This window comes from Orbilia oligospora (assembly GCF_000225545.1).
Source record: "Orbilia oligospora ATCC 24927 unplaced genomic scaffold scaffold00054, whole genome shotgun sequence".
Taxonomy (NCBI): domain Eukaryota; kingdom Fungi; phylum Ascomycota; class Orbiliomycetes; order Orbiliales; family Orbiliaceae; genus Orbilia; species Orbilia oligospora.
In genome coordinates, this window is record NW_011645611.1 from 2,652,361 (window position 1) to 2,671,357 (window position 18,997).

The 18,997-nt window shown below is 45.4% G+C and overlaps 5 protein-coding genes across 5 annotated transcripts; 2 read left to right on the plus strand and 3 right to left on the minus strand.

Annotated features, from left to right (window-relative positions):
* Nucleotides 1-1,265: 1,265 nt before the first annotated feature.
* Nucleotides 1,266-3,952, minus strand: AOL_s00054g795 (uncharacterized protein; the record flags this gene model as incomplete). Its single annotated transcript, XM_011122111.1, has 6 exons — nt 1,266-1,371; nt 1,438-1,780; nt 1,837-2,225; nt 2,286-2,394; nt 2,454-2,796; nt 2,858-3,952. The coding sequence occupies 6 exons, from the start codon at nt 3,950-3,952 to the stop codon at nt 1,266-1,268; spliced, it is 2,385 nt and encodes a 794-aa protein (XP_011120413.1).
* Nucleotides 3,953-6,193: 2,241 nt separating this feature from the next.
* On the plus strand, nt 6,194-7,943 carry AOL_s00054g796 (uncharacterized protein; the record flags this gene model as incomplete). The annotated part of the gene is made up of 3 exons (XM_011122112.1): nt 6,194-6,772; nt 6,861-7,767; nt 7,840-7,943. 3 exons carry the CDS (start codon nt 6,194-6,196, stop codon nt 7,941-7,943), a joined length of 1,590 nt encoding a protein of 529 aa, XP_011120414.1.
* A 1,020-nt stretch (nt 7,944-8,963) lies between these two features.
* AOL_s00054g797 (uncharacterized protein) lies at nt 8,964-10,054 on the minus strand (the record flags this gene model as incomplete). Its single annotated transcript, XM_011122113.1, has 2 exons — nt 8,964-9,765; nt 9,834-10,054. The coding sequence occupies 2 exons, from the start codon at nt 10,052-10,054 to the stop codon at nt 8,964-8,966; spliced, it is 1,023 nt and encodes a 340-aa protein (XP_011120415.1).
* Nucleotides 10,055-10,673: 619 nt separating this feature from the next.
* Nucleotides 10,674-12,599, plus strand: AOL_s00054g798 (uncharacterized protein; the record flags this gene model as incomplete). Its single annotated transcript, XM_011122114.1, has 5 exons — nt 10,674-10,773; nt 10,853-10,982; nt 11,059-11,765; nt 11,831-12,263; nt 12,329-12,599. The coding sequence occupies 5 exons, from the start codon at nt 10,674-10,676 to the stop codon at nt 12,597-12,599; spliced, it is 1,641 nt and encodes a 546-aa protein (XP_011120416.1).
* Nucleotides 12,600-13,204: 605 nt separating this feature from the next.
* Nucleotides 13,205-14,992, minus strand: AOL_s00054g799 (uncharacterized protein; the record flags this gene model as incomplete). The annotated part of the gene is made up of 1 exon (XM_011122115.1): nt 13,205-14,992. One exon carries the CDS (start codon nt 14,990-14,992, stop codon nt 13,205-13,207), a length of 1,788 nt encoding a protein of 595 aa, XP_011120417.1.
* Nucleotides 14,993-18,997: the final 4,005 nt, after the last annotated feature.

Genomic DNA, 18,997 nt, shown 5'->3' on the forward strand with positions numbered 1-18,997 from the left:
TATAATGTCTGCAAGCACGGAATGTCCTCCTATCAGCCTCTAGGTTGTTATCTTTCCGTTTTACCGTAGGCTAATGATGCAACACTCACCTCCACCGTCTATTACTTGCCCTTTTGAAAGAGTGTCGTAATTTCCCGTGACCAACTCTCGTAGAGCTGGGATTGTATCCCGAAGGGGGCCTGTGTAGTCGGACTTGAGACATGCTTCTATTGTGACCGACATGATTTTTTCAGCCATGTCAATAGCTTAATAGCTATTAATTGATAGTTTTGTAACTTTGAACAGGACTGATGAGAGGTGTTTGGAAACGGTATTTATGAAGAGGTAGTGAGGATCGAAATGATGTGGAATATCTTCGTTGGACGCTGTGGCTAATTCCAATGGTTGCTAAACTTCTGTGGCCGTTTTCTGTGCTTTGAAAGATATGGCGGCGGGCTTCAGTTCCTGGCATGCAACACAACTGGCGTGTGGGATTTATTCAACCATCTTGCGGCTCGCGGCTACACGGATCAAGATAGCTAGGATACTAATATTTGCGGCACAGTATTATGATATTTATGCGCAAAGTTTAAAGGCTATTTTCTATCAAATTCGTTTTCCGGTGTTCCGAATAAAAATGCAAGATTTAGTCCTATTCAACTGATAAAATGTCGGCTCAGGTGTACATAAAATGCGCATCATAGGGGTTAGCTTGTCTCGTAGCCCCATGCAAAAAAATCTGGGGTTAGCGTGTATTGGCTATTATACTGGATGCTCAGATGAAAGAATAGAATCTCTCATATTTTATGAGTATTACCGCCTAGGTCAGACTATTACATACCTATGCGGTCAACGGAAGGCAGACGAACTGGGTAGCAGCATTAATTCTGGTTTACGAGATAACGAACTGCATGTATTGGAACAACGGTGGGATTTCTTAAACTTAAGGGTGGCCAGCTTAGTGTTTCGTAACCAGCTTTCCTCTAAGTGAGTGCGTGAATTGAAACTCAACTGGGTGCGTGAATTAAATATCTTATAGTCCGAGGAATTAGTACGATATCAAAAAAGCTTCTGCTTGTGAAAACAGTTAGAGTGTAAAGACTTGTAAAAGATGCATATAGCTCGACCCCCAAAAATGCCCGAGTTGCAGATATACCCAAGTAGATGTACAGCCCATGTATACCAAAGATCTTTGTTTAGAAAGAAATGAATGCATAAAGAGTACAGAGCAACGATAAAAGGATGCGCCATCATATGCTTATTGTCTCATCGTGTGCCATAGTCTACTAAACATGACCTCCTGGGCTAGAAATAACCGGTAGCACCCCCGTAATCCCGGGGAGTGCGGCAAGCCCACCGGCAATACCGCTGTGTAGCCATAACCCCTGTAATCTATGCATGGTTTCAACCGTTAATATTGGTTATCATCAATGACCATCCACTTGGACAATTACTTACTCGGCTACTAGATTGGGGTTTACAAATCGACTCCCCAGCTCTCGGCTTTCATCGACTGTCTCTGTCTCGATGTCGATAAGGCTACCCTCTCGCGGCGTATATTCGGGGTCATTTAAGCTCTTAAGAGCAATATAAGACATCAAGGGAGAGAATGATTTCCTGAAAAACCACCATGTCCAGGTTGTTGCAACTAGAAGTGGGAGGATCAAAAGACCTCGGATAATGGCGCCTTGGAGTGATAGTAAGGCTGCCATAGATGCCTGGAATAGAAGCAGGCCAATGAATACTCTGTACACAATCATCGGCCAGGCCTTTCCTGTTGCATGGCGAGGATTGTCCATAGCTATATACTTAGTTAGTCGTCGAGAAGAAGGTTGAGGGAAAGCAATTGGCACATACCATAGAGAAGTTGATATTTATAAGTAAAGTATCCCAAGCTGAAATATATTAAACCAAATCCGAGCATTACCGTCCCAGCTTCAAGCAAGCTATACACAACGCACAGTATTAAGACAAGTATAGGCTGCGGAAGGAAAAATCCATATTGGAAGGCGGGAGGTGAGTTTAGTTCGGCATGGTCTCTCGGTGTTCGTGGCCTTGATGCCACATATAGAGCCACAGTACCAAATTCAAGTAGCCTGAAAGGGAACATCCCGATACCCTGTAAAACTATGAGGTTGGTATAAAATGGTGCGAAGCTACCCAATGATTTAGCAAGGCGATATGCAATCGTCGTTGAGTCTTTCAGCGAATCTTTCAAAACATTATACATGTCAGAAACAGTGCCACTATAATTGAAATATTAGTTAATGAGCACTTTTGCTACGCTCTATTTAGAGGAAACCTACAAGACCGTGAAGATAAGGAAGAGGTTGAAGAATGTGAAGAAAAAGTTCTTGCTGACCACTGAGCGCTCGACGTCGGCTTGTGATATCATTCCTTGGAGCGAAGAGAGCCCTGAATCGTGTTAGTCAGTTGCCGATGGCATAGAAATACCGCAAAGCAGCGTGACTTACAATCGTAGAGATAAGGTACAGCAATGTTTAGCAGCGTCAAGCTAGCTGTAGGCAGCGTGTTTTGAACGAGTGAGCTCACAAGCTGGTTACTGGCAAGAACATCGGCAAGCCACGGCCAAACTCTATGGATTGATTTGATGTTCAACAGCCCGGCGAGTGTACCAACGGGTAAGAGCCAGAATATTGTCAGAATCCCAATAAATATTGTGATTATCCACATCCTGATGATTCTCTGTCCCCGGGAGATATATGTGTTCTGCCAAACAATATCGTGAGGTGCCGGTGCCAAATTTGCAATGAGACTCAGGGGGTTGGGGTCGAGAAGGGCTTGTACAGCCATTTGCTAGCCAATATAAACCTACTTAGCATATTCCAAGACATAAAGAAGAAAAATATATACTAACTGCTGCTGCGACTGAATCTAGGGTGACAAACGCCATCGGAACTGGGTTGAACTCCTTTTGTCTCGTTTCGTGAACAAGATTATTAAGATCCTCTAGCATTCCTGTGTATTGTTCAATTGGATTTATTTTCTTTCCATAAAGGCCGAACCACCCGGACTTGACGGTACGGGTTAGTGGGTCCTGCCCTTTCGGAACAGTGTAGGCACTCTCCAACTTCCGCAAAACTTTCATCCGTTTGTCCATCAATTTGTCAAGCTCTTTCCAATCCCGACAGATGGTGACATTCTCGACTTTGCCAATACGAAGCCCCTCGATAAATCTCTTTAGTTCGTCTTCGTTTCGTAGGTGCTCAGGGACACCAGACACCCGAATGGTACGATCCGTAACGGTACTCTGGCGGCTCAGGTATTTTTGACGGACAGTGGCGACTTTTTTTGTTTGGTCGTAGAGGAAATACACTGCGACACCAGTAAAGAAATAAACGAATATAAGGTATGAAGTCAACCACGCAGTATTTTTAGGTATTTTAGGCTCGCCATGGTCCTTCAGAAAGCGATATGGCAGGTCGCCGCCTCCAAAACCATCCGTATTCCACGTGTGGACCGTATCGTTGGTGCAAGTATCGTTCGACGATCCAGGCCGGCTGAAATCAAATCCGCTCTTTCCTTCAAACTTCCAATGGAGCGGTGATACGATGAACAGACCAAAGAAGGTGAATACTGAGAGGATCTTCATAGACATCTTGAAGAATCCGAGAAAGACATAAGCATCAAGTCCTGCGGCACTGAGGACCTCTTCCTCGCTGATCTTATAGAGTGCTGGTATCCACCCAAAGAAACTTGAAGGTAGGTCTGGTAGTGCTGGCGCCTGATTGGCTTTCCGTGCACTATAAAGGGTATTCCATCGAGGACGAAGTACACAGAATGATAGGAAAGCTGACATTCCCATTGCAACTGATATCGCGAGTTGTGTAACAAGGTCTGTAGTCCCACTCCTCGGATCCGTAAAGTCTCGTCCATCACCACAATCGCCGGTCCCATTCCCGCCATCCTGCTGCGCCAGCAGGACCGAATATGCGTAGTTGTAGAGTCCCATCGTGTCGTGAGCTTGATCGTGATCAGCTCTATCGCCAGATAAGAGGTTGAGGTGAGTTCGAAGAAACAAAGCAGAAGACTAGTCTAAAGAGGACGATACCCATCGTGCGACTAAACAGAAGGTAAAAATAGGACTATTGGAATGCTGTGCTGCACAGAGTTGAGTCGGGTACGGCAAGTCCAAGTCGCGTGAGTGCTGCTTAGCTTGAGCAGTTGTCATGCGTGTCGGCGAATGAACAGATGACGTCGCTGCCTTGGCACGCTTGGCGGCCAGCTGACAAGCAGCTATCCCGGCAACACCTCTTGGCGCCATAATACCACGCTGAGCTGCCGCAACCACGGAATTTCGAATTCAAACTTATAAAACCTCGCCCTAGCTCGAGACTGTATATTGGAAGCTAAGGAATATATAAGTAATGTATATGCTTAGTCTTGTATTAAAACGCTCCGGCACGCTGAGTTGTATGTCAATACCTGGGCCTCGGATAAACGTCTTTGCGTGGTTTATGTAGCAAGCTAGCGCTGTTCTCAGAATATATAATTCTTCGATCACACATAGCGGTTTCATAAGTCCATCGATTGAAATTAGCTAGAAGTGGTTAAGTGGCAGATAGTGAGTTCCCGGCTTGCTTTTAGTATTACGTAGATATATAGTATCCATTATGAGACTATATAATATCGAGGTATAAAGCAAATATATAGCCGCCTTTAGCGCCGCAATCGGAATCGCATTGAGATCAGCAACCAAACACTAGATAATATAATCACTAAGTGCCTAGACTTACCTCGGTTGAATGATCATGACCTTGCATAATGCTACAGTTTTCTAATCGTGGTTGTCTTAGGGTATTTGCAGGCCTGCGTAAGGCTCTTGACATCATGTAATTGTACTGCCAGTCAACTTGGCCAAAGGGCTTAAGCGCTTGAGCAAGGTAGTTGTGTCGGGAAGTGGCATTCGAAAGGCTCTATCGAGATAGCTATTCACAGCCACCTGGCAACCGTCTCATCAATTGCGAGGTAGATGGAGAGATATATACACGAGGGGAGGCCAGAGGAGGGAAAAAGTAACTTCAAATCCAAGCACCTTGAAGGACGACGGCGTGTTGACCCAGTTGCATCTTCTTCTGTGTAACTGATTAAATTTCCTGGTTTGTTTGTTTGAATACGCCTCTCGAGATCTCAATCCCTACCAGATCAAGTAAAAGCCACCAAGGGAATCCTTGGAGCTTGGGTCCGCTCACAGTACGGTTGGAGGCGGAAGAAGATACCGTGACCATGATCATGGCAGAGAGCTCGAGCTCGTTAGCAAATAGAGATGATTCAACACGCGGTATAAAGCAACAATTGCAAAGTGATGCCTGCAGACTTCTTGTGACGTCTGGGAACGAGACTGATATTAATACTTGATTACAGGCCTGCAGGTCGCATATCGTTAGATTCATAGACACTATCTATCCGCTCTGACTAGTACTTGTATGTGCCAGGTTATCCAAACGTCTTAGCTTTAACTTTTTGTACCGTGCAGGGGCGCCGTAGTCAAGATTTCAACGGGCATCTCCAATGCAAGAGAATAGATGTGGGTACACGTAGGTGTCTACTAGTCTCGTATTGAGTGTCTACATGTAGTATGTAAAGATGAGATATATATATACTTATAGATGCTCTAGCGCAGCCTCATCTTTTTGATTAAGTGCAATTTTACTATTCGTCCTCTAACGGTATTTAGTTCCTAAAAATCGTGAGATCTCGAGAGTTAGTCTAGCAGCGAGATTAGTCTTGTATTAAAACACTTCGTTTTTAAGAATATAATATATAATAGTCTACTTTAGGTTAGAATAGAAGTTTGAAGTAAGATACCTTCTGATTTATGTAACTTCAATCAGTGCAGTACTGTACGTTGGTAACCTTTAATCTAGAGCAGTCCCAGGTGGTAAGTGCAGTGGTTAGGATGGAGTACTAGATTTACTAACACTCAGCTCAGCACCAAGGCACCCAGGTTACAAACGTTGTCCAATAAATAACACAAGTAACTAGCCTAGGCCGGTAGTACTGGGAAGATGCTGGGCCACTGGGGAATCACCTTCTAGTAGGCCTAGATATCACCTCTTCCATTTCACAGCGTCTCTAAACTTCACACTAGTACGGTTCATCATATGATCATCCTCATTCCTTCCAGCAATATATATATATCAAACATCCCCAAACTATCACACCCACTCTAGAATTCAAATTTATCGCCAAAATGCAGCTAAATAATCATCGTAAAGTCGATGGGGACGCGGGTGCAGGGGACGACGTCGAAATGACTATTGTTAAGGCACGTACTGTTCCACTGGGAGAAACTACGCTTGATCCTATCAACCGTTTCACCGCCAATCCTTTGCCTGGTACTCCAAAGTCACAAAGCATCAACCTTTTTGATCACTACATCAACATCTTCCACACTCCATCATCAACACCTCCTATGAAACGGCCAGCATCGGAATCTTCCATCAGGTCCTTCGATCTTTGGAATCCCATCGGCCCAAAGCGACCTCGTTTCGATCTCTCCCGTAACCAAACCATCAACCCACGAATACTTAATTTGAACGAAGACCTTCTTTTCAGCAGCGATCCGGATTCCATGGATCTCGATTTCGAACCAAATACCCGTGAGTATCGTAAGTTCCTCTTCAGAGGGTTCCCGTTAGGATCCCCTGAAGTCCTCGGAAACGATTCAGAGTACGGCATCTCAGAAGAGGAGCGTCAACTACTCAGTGTTCTTGAGTTCTCGAGCATGTATCGGAAGAAGAATCTCGTCTTGACTGAGGCAGAGCGAGAGGTAAAAGCCAAACAGCCTCTCCAAATCTCTTCTTTACTCAATATCTACCCTCTAAAACTAGGTTAAGGTGCTAACAAACTAAAAACAGGAAGCAATGGATTTGGCTGTAACCTACCACCATTCCTTGGACGAAGCAGGCCTCCCAGAGGCCTTGAAGAAACGGCTTAGGAAGGTTACAGCTGAAAGGTTTGAGCAAAAAGACTCATGGAACAAGATCATGACACACCTCAAAAACGTCCAACTTGGACGAGATGCCAGGTTGGAATGGACTGAACTCGGGCTCCCTCGTTCTGAATTGGTCAAATCTCGAGGCTCGAAGAGTATGCCCAATCTGAAGATTGTAGCCTCCGTCAAAACCAAGGTACATGGAACAGAATTGAATCGAGAAGAGGATTCTAAAGAATGGAGCGGTTTTGAGATCGTCCAGGGGCCTAAGGACGGAGAGAAACCAACCTTCGTCCCGACTAACAAATCCTGCGTCCCAAGCCTCACAGCTGGACTCACTCGTACTGATCTCACAGCTACAGAACATGCCAAAGAGCAGAAGGAAAAGACTGAAATCCAGCAAATGCTTGAAGTCAGATCTCAATATAAAATCACCCCAAGATCTCCAACTCCTCCTAACCCTCAGGAGAAAAGTTCAGGCCAGAAGGCCGAAGCTGATGACGAATCTGTCTTTACCTACGCCCACCTCCAACGCTACGAAAAGGAATTCAAGAAGGGTACAGAAAACTCCTTCACCAAGGAGAAAGAGATACAAGATAATATCCGTCGCATCCATGCTGAACACAACAAAGAGGCTTTCCGCAAGAGGCAAAATGACATCTGGCATGTCATTACTCCTACAGCTAAAATCAACTCTTGGGAGAAGGTTCCACGGGATCAACATAGATACTACACTTTTGGACTCCGAGAGATTTGTGATGCCCACCCCGAACAGCGGATTCTCTTTCTCGAGCATAACAAGTTGGTAGAGGACTTCGGGCAACGAAAGGGTCAGTAGTTATAAACGAACTTATTCAAAACACACATCATTCTCAGGATTATGAGCTAACACATAAGGCTAGGAGATTTCAAATACGAGTGTAACGATCCATTCGGGATCGATCCATATTTAGATGACAACCCGTTCATCCTTGAGGGGGAAGATACGGGGGACTATGCCCAATAATGGTACTTATGGATCGTGCAGCTTGACATGCAATGCTAACTCTCTCTCGAATTCGCAGATGGAAACTATGCATATTCTCGACACCCATCGGTTTAACATTCTTTCCTACTCTGCCCCTAGCTTTTACAGCCCTGGGTCGATAGTTTCACCATATCTTTATGTTATCTTCCTTCCTTCTTTCCTTATCCCCCCCGGGCGACTCTATACTTTTTCTTTTACAACAGAGCGATAATTTTCGGCCGAGCCGCTCCGGACCTAGGTACTGTTTCCTTGTCTTTTTTTCTTCCTTTCATTTCAGGGACAAAATATATGCAAGTGAATGTTGCATTTTTCTCTCTGTGTAACCAGCCTGATGCACCCGGTCTCAACACTGGACAACGGTGCTTCCGATAGCACAGCACCGGCCGGCCAAATTGTTTCTCGACTGCTGAACAAGCTACGAAAGAAGAAGAAAGTCATGATAACATCATGGCCATGTATTTCAAATGGTCTGCCAGAAACCCATAAATCGAAAATACACTATCCATATTTAAACCTCGAAATTGCATGAGAGATAGGCGTCCGCAGACATCATATTAACTCGGTCACTCTCACGCCAAGCTTGCCCAGCCCATGATTTCTAGCAATTACCGGGGCAGCTCTGGCTCCGAGACTAGCAATTACCATACCGTTATCTCCAAAAAAAAACTACGGGAACATCCATCGTTAACATTGAACGCGGCTCTGCAATAGCAAGGCTGTGACAATTCGGAGTAGTATTACAATCTACTATTAAATCGTGTTGCACCCCGATTTTGTGAAACAAAAGACTTGCTCCCATGTTTTTCTCATGTAATTTCGGATTCCTGCACTTTCTTTTCTAGATTAAAAGGTCCGCAGTGATACAAAGATAACTTTTGGGTCATGATATTCGTTTATATACAGCTCTAAGAGCATCTAATTCCTGTCTAATATCTACAATGTCTCCTTCCTCTCCATAATTAGACCCCTCCATACACGAGGAGGGAAAGGAAGAGGAAATCAATTAATGGTTTCTACTTCCTTGATCAACATCTGAACATCAAATTCCTGTTTCCCTTCCGAAAATAGGCGAAGCAATTCCCGTCTTCGTCCAACTTCCTCACCGGCACCAGGAACACCCTCTTCAGCACCATAGAACTTCTGTAAAGCCATCAACAACCATTTGGCTTCTTCTACGCTTACACCCTTATTCTCGACAACCGATCCTTGAAGCAAAACGATTCCCTTCTCCTCCGAAATATCCAGATGGTGTGTAACCGTCGTATGCGGTGAAGCAAACTCGCCACGAAGTTTATACTCTATCAAAGAAGTGAACATGACGTTCACGGTGGTCGGTGACGAGAATTGCCATTGTAGGAAGTGGAGTTCGATGCCTTGATCGGGTCTTGGTAACGGGAGAACGAACATTGGGTGTCTTTTTGCGGCCTTTTCGATACGTCGGTAAGTTTCTAGAGGGACTATGGCGCAAAGGGAGTTTTCGTCGGAGATGTGACGGGCACGCCAGATATACTCGATTTCTTTGGCATCGTGGAGGAGGATCTTGGAGGTATCAATTATGGAATCTAGAGACTTTTGATTGCTGGATTTGGGGATTTGGGGAGGAGCGGTCTTGGGTTGCGTTGTTGGAGACGTGGAAGTTACGGAGGAGGGGTCGATTGGAGACGATGACGGAGACGGAGGAGGAACGCCGTCGTGAGCGAGGTTCCCGGGAAGCTCTGGAGGAGCTAGAGAGTCCCGTTTATACTGCTCGATCTTGGGCTTGTAGGCGACTTTGAGGTCGTCGACGGACTCGAGACCTTCACTGTTCAGTATCCGTCAGCAATTTAACTCGACTAACTAACTCTGGTGTTATACTTCTAGGATATATACCTCTTCGCCTTCTTCTCTAGAAGATGCTTGTACTTTTCGGCAATATCTGGCTGAGTCTGCAAGAACCGTCGAATATCGATATCAAGCACTCGAGCATATCGCTTCTGCTGTCTCAATGGTGTGACTAAAGCTCGAACTGGCTGCAATGTGGCAGAGGTTTGGCAGCATCCGAGTGCCGTCCGATGCAAGGTAAACGTCGCCTGCCGCAGTGGACCCGACATGACTAGTGTTTCTGTCTAGTTATCTATCGGAATATCCGTCTGTCTTGTGAATGAACGAATGAACGGATGGAAGAGCGGGTCTTTTCGTATATCGAGAGGCCGAGAAGGAATGATAAGGGTTTCGGTTCGTCAAAGCCTGTTCGCCTGCGACAAAAAACCAAGCTTTGGGGTATACGCAGGCCGCTGATTGGCCACAACCTTAAGCTCCGGCCGAAAAGCAGGAACGTGCGTGAAAAGATTCCATCGGGCGGGACATTCGCTTTGGGACTAGTCTGATCTGAGCGGCCCTTTTTGGTGGTGCCCTTGTGGGTGTCGGTGACGATGGGTCTCAGCTAAGAAGGTTAGCCGGTTTACCGCGGTTAACAGTCTTCTGGGGAAGTTTGGTTAATGCCTGCGTGTTCCCCATATATAACGGCATTGGGTCTGGGGAGCTCCCACAGCCGCCATTCCCCACGAAATCTCCCCGTTCTCTTCTCCTGGTCCTTTTCTTCCTTCTTCCTTCTTCTAGTTCTAGTTCTGATTCTGGTTCTTATCCTTCTTGCTACAATTCATACGATTATCCGACCTTGTTTTATAGCATCTATAAAACACTAGCTACTTAAGAATCAAAGTCGAAACCATGCCGGTCGAGAGCACCTTCCCTCGAGTCGACATTCCCAATGTCGACATCTACGAGTTCATGTTCAACAGGCCCGACAAGTCGTTCCCAGATTCTAGTGGTATGTTGTTTTCAGCCATATTTGCTTGGGTTTAATGATTTATATGCTAATATCAACTTGTTTCGTTTTCTATATATAGTCATGTACGTTGATGCGAAGACAGGGCGCGAATTCACCTATGGCGAGATCAAGGACCGCTCAAAGGAGCTCGGTATCGGCCTCAGGACCCTCTGGGGCTGGAAGAAAGGTGATGTCATGGCTGTTTTCACGTATGTGACCTTTTTCTTTCTTCTATGTCAGTCGTTGTCCAGAAAGCTAAAACGCTGCCGTTATACTATTGTACAGTCTCAATAACATCGAGTCGCCACTACTCACCTGGGGTGTCCTATGGGCAGGTGGTGTTCTCTCCCCTGCAAACCCCGGCTATACCATCGACGAGTTCGTCTATCAGCTTAAGAATTGTGAAGCCAAAGCTATTACCACTCAAGCCGAAGTTCTCCCTCTTGTCAAGGAGGCTGCCACAAGAGTCGGCATTCCGCACGACCGTATCCTAATACTTGGCGACACAAAGGTTCCTGGATTCACTCACTTGACCCAACTTAAGAACATGTCGCACAGGGAAGTCAAACTTACCAGACGCCCGAAATTCGACCCAGCGAAGGATTTGGCTTTCTTGGTATACTCTAGTGGAACAACGGGTCTTCCAAAGGGTGTTATGCTTTCACATAGGAATATTGTAGCAAATATTCTTCAAGGAACTGCTGCTGAGGTTAATCTGAAACCCGAATCGGATACTGTTCTCGGGTTCTTGCCTTTCTTCCATATTTATGGTTTGACATGTATAATGCACATGACCTTTTATCTTGGTATCAAGCTGGTTGTTATGGAAAGATTTGATCTTGAGAAGTTCTGCCAGTTGGTTGAAACATACAAGGTTACTTTTGCATACGTTGTTCCGCCAGTTGTCCTTGGGCTTGCAAAACATCCAATTGTTGCAAAATACAATCTCTCCTCGATTAGAATGATGAACTCTGGTGCTGCGCCGCTAACGAGTATGTATAATATATTATTCCCTCCCCTCCATGCATACTTCCTTGATAACTAACATCCACCTTAGGTGAAATCCAAGATGCACTCTTCAATCGCCTCAATCTCAAAACTAAACAAGGCTACGGTCTTTCTGAAACCTCACCAACCACTCACGCTCAACATTGGGAAGACTGGAAACGTAAAATTGGTTCCGTTGGGCCATTGCTTCCCAACATGACTGCCAAATACGTCGGCGATGACGGCAATGAAGTCCCTGCTGGCCAGACCGGAGAATTATGGCTAAAAGGTCCTAACATCATGATGGGATACTGGAAGAACGAGGAGGCAACAAAGGGCTGTATGACTGAGGATGGATATTTCAAGACTGGTGACGTTGGCCACCAGGATCAGGATGGCGATTTTTATATTACAGATCGTGTGAAGGAGTTGATTAAATACAAGGGTTTCCAGGTGCCGCCAGCAGAGCTGGAGGGCAAAATTGCATCGCATCCAAAGGTTGAGTAAGTCATATACTTCTTTGGTTTCCCGCAATATCATGTGATTTGATACTAACATTGGTTTCTAGCGATGTCGCCGTTACGGGAATCTGGGACGATGTGCAACATACCGAAGTTCCAAGGGCATATATCGTCCTCTCCGCAGGGAACAAGCCAACACCAGAAGTCGCCAACGAAATCATTGAATTCGTGGCAAAGAACGTGGCGCAGCACAAGAAGTTAAGAGGAGGTGTCAAATTCGTAGACGTGATTCCCAAGAGCGCTAGCGGAAAGATCCTAAGAAGGGTACTAAGGGACCAGGCGAAGGCTGAGAAGAAGAAAGAAGGGGCGAAGTTGTAAGAGATGATACCTTTTGGTTGGTTTGGATATGGTGGCGGTGTACACTTTCCCATTGTGACCCTAGCCTTTTTTTAACTGTACGATATATACCTTACCCTGCTCTTAAGCCCCTTTGTGCGGGTAATGTTTTGGAGCGATGTTGGTGATATTTATGCTTTGACGGCAGCATAGCACTAGACTGTCGGGCTGATTTAGATAGTTATGCACTAATGTTGGCGTGACGGATAGCTCCACCTACTTCTTAATGGCTCTTATTTGGGCTTACCAAGTTAACACTGCTAGCTCTCAGAGTAAACAATTTTATAATATTATACTCTGACACTTCCAGGTCTGGGTACGAGACAACTCTGACAGACTTTTAATACCAATAAACACATTGACACTTGAGTCATACGATACCCAAGTCTAGTATCATAGGCTCATTTCTTAATATATATATAAACATTTACATGTGTGCGTCACTTTTATGTTTTGTGCGAAGCTTAGATAGTCATACATGGAGACTCGAACAGCTCAAAAATATATTAACTACCAGGTCACCAGTGGACAAGGTGGAATTCGCATTGTAGCTACGTTTGTACATGCACACCTGCAACTCCGACACTCTACCCATATGATGGCTCCTCCACAGTAAGCTCTTCGTCGTCTTCCTCAATATGTACCTCATCCTCCAGTCGTCGCTGATAAGGTGTCACCAATCTTCCAAGCGTCATAGCCTGCAGCAAGTGACCAAACTTCGCTTCCAACTGCTCGACCGTAAGTACCTTCTGTTTGACTTCCCTATCTTTCTGCCAGACCTGCAAGATGGTAGATACCTTCTTGAGAGTATTTCCATACTCTCTCCAGGGCAATCCTACCTGCCATGCAGGTCTTATTTGATCTTGGTTGAACCCTAAGTAAGTATCTGAGGCCAAAAAGTCGAATATCGGAGACCAGAAATTTTCGATACTCGTCTGGAACGCTCGCAGTGGGTTTGCGTATAGAGCTGGAAGTTTTTTATCTCTAACACTACCGGTGATATCTTCATCGCCTCGCTTTCGCAATCTTCCTCTGGTGTTTTCGCTAGGTTGAGTTTCGATTTCCATCCCTCCAGGTTGATTATCTCCCTCTTTCTCCTCTTCCTCGATGGAATCACCGACAACGATAGGATTCTCCTGGTTGTTCGGAGGAAATTGTTGTCTCGGCAGATCTTGAGGCGGCCACCTAGTATCTTGATTCTCCGCGAATTGTTCGTCGTTGGCCCTCGAGTTACGGGCGCCAGTCATTCCGCCAGGTTGATTTGACTCTCCAGGCCAATTTTGAGCCCAGTCGGCCGACAAACGACTCAGGGCGTTGAAAGAATTTGGTTCCTGCACCTGAGGGGTCGATTCCATGAAAGCACTAAATAGATTCCTAACAGGACCTTGCTGGTTATTCGTACCAAGGCCTTGACCACTAAGACCACTAGTATCCTCGCCTGCATGGGGGAAACCGAGACCAGGGATGACTCGATTTTGAGGGTTAAACAAACTTTGGCCTTGACCCTGGCTTTCAGGTGAAGTTCTTGGGGGTGTTTTCTTCTGAGGTGGTGTATTATATGCTAAGAACCCGGTTGTTTTCTGTCGGTTGCTAGGTTGGTTAGAAGTTTCGGGGTTAGGATTAAATATGCCTCCCGTAGTGACTTCGCTCCCGAATAGTCGGTATTGAGGAGCCGGTTGTTGGCGCTCGTTCGTATTGATTTTCTGATTGTTAATATTCATATTATTATTAATATTGGTATTGCCTGGCAAAGCTCCCTCTCCCGCTAGAGCTTCCATTTTTCCCGTGGCCGTCCCACGATCCGACGTTCTGAATGTGTCACGGTCCGAAGTCCTGGGTGTTCCACGGCCTGTACCGGTACCAGGAACCTCACGAACAATCCTCGGGGGCTCCCTCAACATCCCGGGTGCCTGGTTCTCTCTAACCGGCACTTCTCTCACAGGATTGGGCACCCTAGGTTCTCTGGGCTCATAAGTCTCAATCCGTCCTCTAATATTCAAATCCCTCAACTGCACTAGATAAAAAGCCAAATACTTCGGAAACGGCCAACAATGAAGTTTTCGTTCTACGATATGCGTATATAGGTCCATTGCCTGAGAGAAAGGGAAGTATGGAATGTATATATTGGGATTTTGTTCCATCTTTACGAGAATACTGTAAAGAGTTCTGGTGCTATCGCGCATGGTACTTGTCATCTGAAGGAATTGTTGTGTGCCCGAGAGGAGTTCGAGGAAGTTCCAGGTGTTGGTTACGAATGGAGATTTCCCTATCGGTGGGGTACGGGGCATGGGGTTGTGACATGCGGGGCTGGGGATGTCGGCAGAGGTGAGAGAGACAGAGAATGTGAGGAAAAAGAAGGGGGTGAGGAGTTTCATTTTCTTTTTGTCGGTGCGTCTTGTTCTTGTTCTTTTGCCTGGTTTCTTCCTCAATCGAGCCTCACCCTGGTAGTATCGTATAGTGACCTGCTACGGGGAAGTCAGGTGGGCTATGCGTGTCGAACGTGGTTTATGAAAATACGATACACCAGGGAGGAGGGACATGCTTGATTACGGCCATGCTAGCTGTATACATGTAGTGCTATCTTTGAGGGAGATTATGAGAAAAGTGTATATTCGAAGTGGGTAACTTGCTCAGAAATGCATTTCGGTTGTTATGAATATTAACATGCAGATTAAACCATACGGGAGAATGAGGTATTTTCGTGGATATAATCTGGAGGCTGAAGTATTCAATATTGCCTCATATATTACAACTTTCGTACCCAATACAAACACATAGCCATTTACCTCTGCTGGATTGATCACAGGGTTTGAGATACACACTTATAAGTATATAATAGGATATCATGAGAACTGTAAAGGGATATTAATTATGAGAAATGCTGGCGGTATAAGTAAGAATAAGAAACAAAATACATTTGTACAAAGGCTAAGGCGAAACCCCGGTAGAACAATAGCGATCCCTCTAAAAGCATTATGTTAGGCTAGTGTAAAGGTATTGTAAACGAAAATAATTTCTATTTCTATTATATTCTATTCGGATTGGATTAAATCGTACTACCACCGAATGACCCTGGTTGTGGGTCGTCTGCGGGGGAATACGAATTCGGATTCAAAGCTAATAAGGGTAGGTTACACAAGGCATCAAGGCGTGTTGAATGTTGCATTTTTCATTTCTGGCAACCGAATTGATCTGCTGCGAAACGGGTCAATCCGGGGCGATTGCAACCTAACATTTTCTACTGTCATGCGTACACTCCACGATAATTTCAAAATTCTTTACCAATACCTTCTGGAATACCGTTAGTCATGAAGAACGGGGTAAGTTTCGTGATTATGGACTGTTTACACGAACGGAACTATTCACATTGGTGTTCGTTAGTACCTGGTAGCGCAGCATACTTTACTACAATTGGCATGTGAAAAAAAAAAATAGAATGAAAACGAGAAAAAAAACTGCTGTTGAAATGTACAGGCAAGGTGGTTGACACCTCGCGTGATACATGTTCTGGCCACAGTTCCACAGGGCTCCGAATGCACCGGATTAAATTTTTTGTGGCGCGGTGCAGCCTTAGCTTTACTTTCCCCCGGCTTAAGTCCCTGCTATGTTATCTATGTATGTATGTGCTAGACGGAAAAAAAGAAGAAGAAGAAGGCACTGAGACCTGACTATGGACTAATGCGAACTATGGACGCCTTGAATTCCGATTCTTTCCTCGGTCCTCGACAAAACCTTAAACCCACCTCACGAAGTAGGCTACCGAATCGCCCGAGCGCTTGCTTTTTGGGTTTCGCTAGTGTTTAATGTTGACATGTGGGATCTATGGATGACGAACGGGTTGGGCCTGCCTGCCTGGATGGTTCGATGGATAGATAGGCTTCAGGGTCCTCCTGCTAGTTCTGATATTCTATACTTTGGTAAGTAAGTACCTGTGATTGATAATGCAAAATAGGGATTTTTAAGCAAGCTTAATTAAGGCTATTTAAATTAAATGCACAACGTAGGAGTACATATGCAGGCTTTGTATTTGTGGAACGATCGAGATAGCCATATGAGGCATACTTGGTGACGATAGAATGCAGCCAGTGGACCTGGTGATGTTCGTCATCATGCTTGGAAGCATGCTGTTTATTCGCTGAGCGGGGGAAACATACCAATTTAGCAAAGCCGATTGAATTCGAACTGTACAAGTTCATCGTGCAGCTTGCATCAAAGCCCCCCGAAATGTTAAACAAAAAAAGAAGAGGTGTGCATCGTTTTTTTCTATGTTAGCATGTTATGTTTCCGATAATTTCCCCTTTCCTCCGGACTTCTCCTAATTGTCGACACTAAAGGTCTGGGATGAGCTCAGAGTTTTGTCAGTTTTTTCCAATTTTCCCCAATCACCACCCCCACATTGACACACGCATCCTTTCGACTAGACTGTTCGAATTTCGCCTCCGTTGGTCGTTCATTACTAAGGTTGGCCTTACTGCATCATTGGAGTGCTTTTGAGATATACCCCAAAGACGATCTTGGAGATCCGGATCCATCTTGATCAAATACCTCTTATGATCCCTGCTGAGGTACCTATAATACTTACTTATAACTAAGTATACTTAGATACCTAAGTGTATTATCATATACAGCTCATGGTGAACTACAATATAGTTACTACTAGCGTGCTAAAGTTGGATAAGGTATTAACATTAAATACTTCATTTAATATTAGTATTGACATATCCACGTTCCTACCGCGCCTTCCAACCTCGCAACGTTAGTTCCCCAGTGATTTTACCTCTTTTTATTTTAATTAACCGTGACACCGCACGCTCTGGCCAACTGGACTTGGTTTGTTTATGCTCCTGCTCCTCTTGCACCAAAGCTTGTTTGTGTCTGTTACGTTTTCGATTGCCTGTGAGTGGCTGGTTCATTGTTTATCTGGCCTAGCTCTCCAGTAGCTCTGCCCAGCAAAGCCCGCTCCGCCGCCTGCAAGGTCTTTTCGGCAGGCAAGTTCAGAGGAACTCGCAGGCGAAATCGTTACCTACAAAACCGTTGTACAATCCTCCCCTTCTTGCTCCGAATCCTCCCTTTTTCTTTTCCCATTTACACATTTTGATACTCCTAGATATCTATCAGTATATCCCATTCTGTTTCTTTATTCTGTATTCTATCGATCTGTCATTGTATCGTATCGTACCGCCGTACTTCTTGGGATTTGGGTATATATACCGGTCGCATTTACTCGGAAACGCCTCTCAAACAGCAGTCCTTTCTTCGATATCAAACTCTCTCGGAAAAGCCAAAGCCAAAGCCAAAGCCAAAGCCAAAACCCACCCGAAAATAAACCATCAACCCGGCCCAAACCGACCGGACTTACTACCGACTTACATCACACACCCTTCCGACACTCCATCACCGTCGTCGGCTCCCCCCCCCCCATCGACATCCTCATCTCCCTGTCGACAGATATATATCTGTATCTGGATCGGTGTCCCTGCACATCGATTTCGCATTTCACAGAGCTCCCTTTCGCGGATTCGGTTTGTGGACATTTCGTGGAAGCCAAGGCATTATAACCTTGAAGAAACAAGCAAGCAGCCAGCTCTTGTTTGGTTAGTGGCTACCGATTCGACTCCACTTCGGGCCTTCCCTCCTTCTTTTCTCGCTTCAACGAACCTCAGTAATGCTACAGGTAGGTGTCAAGAAACATTTGGTTATTTGCTTTGCTTTGTTCATATCGCGAAATCATGAATTCATGATATCTGATTCTGCTACACCCACCTTTTTGATATATCGTCACTGCACACCCTGTTTATCTTTTTACCCGTCAAGCTGGGGGTGGTGCGGTGGTGGTGGCCAGAGTCGTGGGATGACGCTTGGATCCTCCTCCGGTTCTTCACGTTTGCATACATATCCACCAGAGCCCCTACTTCATACAGTGCGTATAAGGAAAAGCCATGAATTGGCATCAGGCCCCTGGTTTCATAGAACGGGTGATTTGGGCTTGCAGGTGTGGGAATCTGGCTGTCGAAGGGCTCTGTGCATGATAGCATCAAGGTGCTTGCCTGCCAGCCTGCCATGTTTGAGTGGCTGGCCATTGCCGGTTGTGCAGCCTGAGCCAAACCTCCCCACGGGCAGGCGCTGGTCTTATCTATTGGCCGACTAGGATTGTTTGTTCGTTCACGTTCCTTCCAGATTGGATCCTATTTTTGTCCCCGCCCACTATTATACGTTAGTATGCCATCACGATATGATGATGAAGGACCCGGACGAACGCCATTTTTCCCACAACGGCGTCGTCTTCCTCTCTCTCTTGTTTGATGGCTTTTGTCTCTATTCCGATGCGGCTTAGGATCCGAAGCACCCCGTTATTTTCCTAACCGTCAGGTCGGGTTCCC